The 8,500-nt window shown below is 38.3% G+C and overlaps 1 protein-coding gene across 1 annotated transcript; it reads left to right on the plus strand.

The window, feature by feature from the left end:
- The first annotated feature begins 1,804 nt into the window (after nt 1-1,804).
- On the plus strand, nt 1,805-2,749 carry LOC125150606 (olfactory receptor 1L8-like). The gene has a single exon (XM_047830719.1). It carries the CDS (start codon nt 1,805-1,807, stop codon nt 2,747-2,749), a length of 945 nt encoding a protein of 314 aa, XP_047686675.1.
- Nucleotides 2,750-8,500: the final 5,751 nt, after the last annotated feature.

The following is an 8,500-nucleotide window of genomic DNA, read 5'->3' on the forward strand; positions in this document are numbered from 1 at the left end:
AATATTGGTCACCTCTTCAGCCACTACAAGGATAGATTCTGAACATGGGAGAAGGAGGCTTATCAGTTAAGAGGGAAAGAAAGGGAGGTCACTTAGGAAATGACACAATGAGGAAAACAGTGCCTATGTGTGATTGTGACAGACAGTATATATACGAGACATGAGGAGGTGTAGCCTGAGGGTTAAGAGCATGAGCTTCAGAGTGATTCAGCTTGGAGTTCAAATCCTGATTGCTACTCACTTACTTAGTGACCTTGAGCAAACCACTTCACTCTAAGCCTCAGGCTTCTGATAACAACACATACATTGTGATCCCTCATTGTGGGAATTTGTGAGGTGCTTAGCACAAGCTTGACACGTAGTACATTTTCAATAATATTGGTTATTGTTTTAACTTTAACTACTGGTTCACTCAGATCATTCAATGCCTAAACAAATCATCCTTCCATAAGATCTTACAAAATCATGAGGTTAGTCTGACAACTTGGCAGTGAGGGATATGATACTTCAAGCATGTGAGTTAATTGATTTTGAGGACAACCAGTCATAGCAGATAAGGGAAAGCAACAAGGGGATTGATGATGATCAAGAGTTTCTCCTGGGGCGCCTGGGTGGCTCAGTCAGTTAAGTGTCCGACTTCAGCTCAGGTCATGATCTCACCGTCTGTGAGCTTGAGCCCCTCGTCAGGCTCTGTGCTGACAGCTTGCATCCTGGAGCCTGCTTTGGATTTGGTGTATCCCTCTCTCTGCCCCTCCCCCACTCATGCCTCTGTCTCTCTCTTTCTCTCAAAAGTAAATAAACATTTAAAAAAAATTTTTTTAAGGTTTCTCCTGAGTGTTCACAATATGCTTGTCTCTCTTCTGTCTTCTCATTTCTCACTAAATTCTCATGAGCATGTGAATATTTGTGTCCAATATCATACATAGTGAATCTGAGGTATAAAGATGTTTAGCAATTTACGATTGCATTGTAAGCATTTTTTTTAAAGATTTACTGTCTTAGCAAGTTTGGAATATGCAATACAATGTTATAACTATAATCACCATGATGTACATGACATTATAGAATTGTTAATATCTGTACAGCATTTAACTGTTAAATGAATTAATATATTGATATTTCAACATTAAATAAATGAATATATTAATATAGAATAAGAATTTTTAATGCATGAAAATCTAATGTAAATGGGTCATTGAAAAGGTGTGAAAGAATGTGCTGCTTCTAAAGAAATTATTTCAAACACTTTCATGATATAAGCATGTTCGTTGCAGAGATTTTTATGGCAACAACGAATATATAAATAAACAATGTCTCAAACTTTGAGAACCTCTATGTAATATGTTCATTGGTGAGATATCGATGAATATGCTGACTCCAAAGACTTGATTTAAAACTCTTTGTTTATTGAAGATCTCTCATTGCAGAAACTTTTGTAGTAGCAATAAATGGAGGCCACTTTGATATCTATCACCGGGTAATTGGATATGACTGAGAAAAAGCACATATATGTCAACAGTTAATATATATAATTAATATGTTTTCATAGGTATTTTTGCATACATATATGGTTTCTAAAGGTAAATTCTTCTATCCCTCCAGCCTTCAATATAAGGCCCTTGTGATGCCCATGGATTTGGAAAGGAAGGACCACATCAAGAACCATGAGACTAATAAGCTGTCCCTACAGAGCAACTAATCGCAACCAGAGAAAAAACAGACTTTCTGGGTTCTCAGGATTTGGGCTCTGGACTTACAGTATGGTAAAAAAATAAACGTCTTGTATATAACTAGACTCAAGTCAATGGAAAGAGTCAACCAAACCAGCAGTGTTTCTGAGTTCATCCTCCTGGGACTCTCCTCCCAGCCTCAAGACCAGAAGCCACTCTTTATCCTCTTCTTCACCATGTACCTGGTCACCATAACAGGGAACCTGCTCATCATCCTTGCCATCCACTCTGACCCCCAGCTCCAGACCCCCATGTATTTCTTCCTGAGTTTCCTGTCCTTCACTGACATTTGCTTTACAACAACCATTGTCCCCAGGATGCTAGTGAGCTTCCTGTCAGAGAAGACCATCTCCTATGCTGGGTGTCTGACACAGATGTATTTTATTTATGCTCTGGGCAACACTGACAGCTACCTCCTGGCGGTCATGGCCTTTGACCGCTATGTGGCCATCTGTGACCCCTTCCACTATGTCACCACCATGAACCACCACCGCTGTGTCCTGCTGGTGGCCTTTTCCTGCTCACTTCCTCACCTCCACTCACTCCTACACACACTGCTACTGAATCGTCTCACCTTCTGTGACAACAATGTTATCCATCACTTCCTCTGTGACCTCAGTCCCCTGATGAAATTGTCCTGCTCCTCCACATTTCTCAATGAAATTGTGATAATGTCAGAAGGCTCTGTTGTTTTGGTGACCCCCTTTGTGTGCATCACTTTCTCTTACATACGAATCCTCATCACAGTTCTCAAGATCCCCTCAGCTGCTGGGAAACGCAAAGCCTTCTCCACCTGTGGCTCTCACCTCACTGTGGTAACCCTCTTTTATGGAAGCATCTTCTATGTCTATTTACAGCCCCTGTCGACCTACACTGCCAGGGACCACATAGCAACACTTGTCTACACAGTTCTTACCTCCATGCTGAACCCTTTTATCTATAGCCTGAGAAACAAAGACCTGAAACAGGGCCTGAGGAAGCTGATGGGCAGGAGGAAATCCCAGGCAGCACCCTCTTGACAAACCCACAAGTGGAATCTGCTTCACTTGAATCTAATATCTGCTAGATCTTGGTGAACAACTGAACTGCTAGAGGTTAGTTTTTTTTAATCCATGTGAGACACGGCTATTGTGGGTGATCACATGCATTGATGACAGCCCACAATTGTCCCCCGCTCTGTTTAAATCATGATACTCTTCCTTACTATTCCTCAACTTCCTCACAAAGATTCATCACATTCTCATCCTCTAAATAATACTTTAAACTAACCATCTCCAACTAATATTTCCTGAAAAAATTGCTGTCCTTTTATTAAGACTTACTCTCCAATACCTTTCACATTTCAGTATATTGCTGAAAACGATTACCTAATTTACAGCTGTTGAATATCTTTGTAAACATTTCAAGGGAGAAAGAATAGAGGGAGAGAGGGAAGGGGAGGAGAGGAATTAAATTTTAGCTAATTTTCTTATGAGGATTTTTATAATTTATTATTTTTTTTCTTTCATAAAACTTATTCTTGCTTAAAAATTAAATTTTGCCTTTACTCTTATCTTTCTATTCTTTAAAATAATTTTAATGTCCATTTATTTTTGAGAGAGAGCAAGTGGGGGAGAGGCAGAGAGAAAGAGAGACACAGAATCTGAAGCAGGCTCCAGGCTCTGAGCTGTCAGCACAGAGACTGACACAAGGCTTAAACTCATGACTGTGAGATCATGACCTGAATTGAAGTCAGATGCTTAATTGACCGAGCCACCCATGTGCTCCTTATCTTTCTATTCTTGATTACGTTGTTGTGGCCTTATTTCTCTTATATTTCCTCTTATTTTTTTACTATACAACTTAAAAATGGTAATAGCCAGAAAGAACAAGAACCAAAAGTGATTATATGAAAGTTATCCATTCCACAAGGAGGAAGTTGGAACCTCTCTTTCCTCCATCTATCCCTAAACATATATGTTTAAAAATATGTGATTTAATACTTTATTCTAGAAACTCCCACTCTTCGGGTTCTAACCTATGGAAATAGTGTCATAAAAGTATATTGGATATTGACATACATTTTTTCACTGATTTCCAGTTATTACAGATAAAAATTGGCAAAACAGTCGGGGCACCTGGGTGGCTCAGTTGGTTAAGCGTCCCACCTCGGCTCAGGTCATTATCTTACTGCTTGTGGGTTCAAGCCCTGCTCAGGCTCTGTGCTGACAGCTCAGAGCCTAGAGCTTGCTTCATATTCTGTGTTTCCCTTTCTCTCTGCTCCTCCCCCACTTGGTCTCTCTCTCTCTCTCTCTCTCCCAAATATAAATAAAAACATCAATTTTTTTTAATGGCAACAACCAAAAATCTTATCTATGAAGAATGGAGATATTATGATTAGTTACATAGAATGTAAGAATATGCAGCAAATTGAGGGACGCCTGGGTGGCTCAGTCAGTTGAGCATCCAACTCTTGATTTTGGCTCAGGTCACAATCCCAGGGTCATGTGATTGAACTCTTGCATCAGGCTCTGTGCTGAGCATGGAGCCTGCTTAAGATTCTCTCTTTCTCCCCCTGCCCTTTGCCCCTCTCCTCTGCTTGCTTTCTCTCTCTCAAAAAGTATTTTTTTTAAAAAGAATATGTAGCAAGTTGAAAGAATCAAATAAATGTTTATTACTTCCTTGAAAAGCCATTAGGTGGAAAAATAAAGATATAGAACAAGTATAAAAGTATGAATTCATTATGTTTTTAAAGATTGTATAAATATATATGCGGGTATAGTCAGTGCAGTAAGGATGTAAGTGTAGTAGGGGACAGAGAGAATTTCCAATTAATGCACACTTGTAATCTCTAATTCATTTAAATAAATATTGATAGCACATTAAATGTAAACCTATTAATAAATCAGATGGCCAATGCAATGGTGAAGGAATTTCTTTGCAAGCTACCAAAGAGGAGAAACTTTCTATGTGTATGCATATCTGAAACACATCATATTTTGGTTCTGCCACTCGAATTATAATTTGATGGTATATAACATTCTAGAAACCAAAACTTTTGAAAGTTTAAGGATAAACCTGGATTGTCCTACTGCATCAAGTGTTTCCATTGAGAAACAAGAGGTCGTTGCAATTTATGTTCCTTTGTGACTCCCTCCCCTAATCACAGTCTATAGATACCCTACACCAAATGTGACCAGGCTGCTACTGCTTAAGCTGTGGGAGAGTGAACTCTGATTCCATGCACTTTACTCCAAATTTCAGCACAGGAGCCTGGTCATTGTCCTCAGAAGTTGACAAGCCCAATTTAAATGAAAATTAAAACAACCTAGAACAGCTAATACCTTGAAGAAAAATCACAAAGTTGGAGGAAACACATTACCAAATTTCAAGATTTCTACAAAGCTGACATAATTAATATAGTGCAGTATTTATGTGGTGTAGAATAGATAAATAGATCAAGGTAACAGAATGGAGAACACAGAAATATATACTTATTTATATAATCACTTGACTTTTGACCAAGTGCCAATGCAATTTAGTGGAGAAAGGAGTACCCATTCAATACATTATGCTAGAGCAACTGCATATGCACACAGAAAACAATTAGCCTACTAATTACTGCACACCATACATGAAAATAAATTCAAAGTGGCTCATAGATTTAATATAAGGGCTGAAACTGTTAAATTTTTTTATTCAAAAATAATATAAAAATATATTTGTGACCTTGACATGAGTGATTTCTCAGTCAAGAAACAAAAGAACTAAACATAAGAGAAAAATTATTGAGTGGATTTCATGAAATTCAAAACTTTTGCTTATCAAAAGTCACCTTAAGAAAGTGAAAATGGAGGGGCACTTGGGTGGCTTAGTCAGTTAAGCGTCTGACTCTTGATTTCTGCTCAGGTCATGATCTCATGGTTTGAGAGTTGTAGCCTGCATCGGGCTCTACGCTGACAGCACAGAGCCTGCCTGAGATGCTCTCTCTCTCTCTCTCTCTCTCTCTCCCTCTCTCTGCCCCTCCCCAGCTCTCTCTCTCTCTCTCTCTCTCTCAAAATAAATAAATAAACTTAAAAAAAGAAAGTAAAAATGGAAAAAATATTCACACTACATATATCAGACAAAAAACATATCTAAAATATATAAGAACTTAATCAAATCAAAAAGTAAAAGCATAAATTTAATGTTTAAAAGTAGATATAAAAATTGAAAAGACACTTTACAAAAGAAGATATTCAAGTGGCCAATACTGCATGTGAAAGATGCTCAGCATAATTACTTACCAGGTAAATGGAAATTAAAGTCATAATGTGATACCACATAACACTCAAAAGAATGGCTACAATTTAAAAGACAATACACAATTTTTGTAGGATTTGGAACAACCAAAATTCTCATATATTGATAGTGGGAATGTGAAATTATGTAATCACTTTGGAAAACAGTTTGGCAATTCCTAATAAAATTAAATATAAAACAACCCTAAGTCTATGCAAAAAAATCTTGTACAAAATATTCACAGCAGCTTTATTCATAATAGAGCAGACTAAAAACAAGTCAAATGTTCATTAACAGGAATTAGATAAACAAATCATTAGTAAAAGGTATACACTTAAGATTTGCACTATTTTACTAGATGTAAACTACATTTCAATTTTAAAAGAAGTTGGATGACCTGGAGATAATGAGAAGAGGCTTTGGGACTATCAGCACCTGTGCACAGGACAGATTAACACCAGGCAAATATGTGCTTCATCTGAATACAAGGGACAGCATTAGGGAAATATCTTTGAAAATTTGGGACATTCAGAGGTAGGAATGAGAGGGACAGAGATGATGCTACCTATCACCTCACAAAAGTTATCTGCACCTCACAAAATGCCTCTGTGTCCTGTCAATCCAATTGACTTGAGTCCAGGATAACATCTGCACATCCAGTCCAGAAGGAGACATTGCAGCTCAGAATTCAACTTAAATTCCTCTAAACTTGTGCATATTCTTAAAAGAGAAATGAGCCAGATAATGACTTCACCTAGCGGCCCTAAATTAAGAGTGACCATAGGTGATGCCTCCCTCTTTCCTAGTGGAGATTGGCCCATCATCCTTTGCCTTTCTTCTCCCTCCCAGAAATGAACAAAAGCAGCAGCTCTAGAGAGCCTAATCCCACTACGTGCCGCTAGAGGGCAGTATAGCTGAACCAGCGATGTCTATCCAGTGAAGCCCAGTCTAGGTAAGACAAGTAATGATTAGAATAAGTGAGAGAGACCTGTGGCAGTTGAAAAGAAATAACATAATGGAAAATACTGGCTGGAAAGGGAGTTGTCACTCTTTCCTTAAAAACCACCTCAGTGCATGACAGTAATAGACTTAGCTATTTCTCTCATATGTAGTGTTTAGTCATGGCCAATACTAGAATATGCCCCAGGACTCATTTTCCCAAGGACAGTTGGACCGAAGCCACACTGCCCTTTATACATACAATTTGAAGGGAAGACATCACTCAGTGTTCCTTGATGAGCTTTCTAGATAATAGTAGATTGGAATTATTATTTTAGTGCCATGTTGTTATGTTTATCATTTTGATTCCTGCCTTTGAACCTCACTGGGAATACTGTGACTGTTAGCTAACAACTGCTACATTATGTTTCTTTAACCAGGATGACGCCTTTATTAAAGCAAGTACCTGTATATGAGGGACACACATTGTTGTCATCTGCCAAAATGTCGGAATTTAATTTGCTCTTTTAACTTGCCAGATAAACATGGATGGAAAACTATACCACCAGGTACTCAAGGAATTACAATGATGTCCAAGAGGTAAATGGTTTTTTTTAATATTTTGATCTCATATTAAAGCTAAGATTTAAGGACATGAAAAGGAATGGAAGGGAGAACAAGAAAAGAAGAGACCTAAGAACGAGAGGGGAACGTTGACATTACAGAGTTGTCACATATCAATGATGATTTCACTCTGCAAAGTACCCCCCCTCCGAAAAAAATTGTGGGAAGGCTTTGGGATACTTGAACTTAACTGCACCTGCTATGTGAACATGCTCACCTGGCAATTCCTTGAGGAACATAACACTTTTTTGGTGAATATAGTGTACCTGAATTAGTCTTGCACCACAAATATTCATGGCAACAACACTTGTGATCATACAGCATTGGCTCTGAGGACTAACAGGTTGTTAAGGAGTCAGGAACTTGATTAAGTGTATGGAGTCAAGAGAAATTACTATACTGAAGTCTCACTGTTACATTCTAAATGGTCACCAGAGGGAGTTTTCTTCTAGTAAACTGCCTGAACTTGGCATTTGGCCCAGAAATATGATGAAGCAATATTTGAATGGACTGTGCCTTTACTAAACTGACTCAACACCTTGTTTGTCAATAACCGCGGGGAAAAAACACACACCCTCACCCAGGAAGGAACAACTGCCATGTTGACAGCAACAACATCTCATATATTTAAATAGCAGTGGCCAGTTGTGCTACAGGCTCAGACAAGAGGAGGTTCATTTGTGGGAACAGTATGGCCAGCCTAAACCAAGGCAAGATTTTACTGGTAAGGATGGTGTTTACTGACACTTCTAAAAAAGGAATTTGGCTTTCTGCGATACTATTGGTAATTTTGAACAGGTAAAGGATCAACTTTGGATCATCCCCATGGGAGACAAATGGACAGTGCTCCACAATGATACCTAAATCCTAGGTTAATAGAAAACTTGTTTTTTGGTGAATGAAGTATAATTATGCCCCAGACCAGATAGAAACTAGAGTTTGCTGAG

Source organism: Prionailurus viverrinus, chromosome D4, assembly GCF_022837055.1.
Source record: "Prionailurus viverrinus isolate Anna chromosome D4, UM_Priviv_1.0, whole genome shotgun sequence".
Lineage (NCBI taxonomy): Eukaryota > Metazoa > Chordata > Mammalia > Carnivora > Felidae > Prionailurus > Prionailurus viverrinus.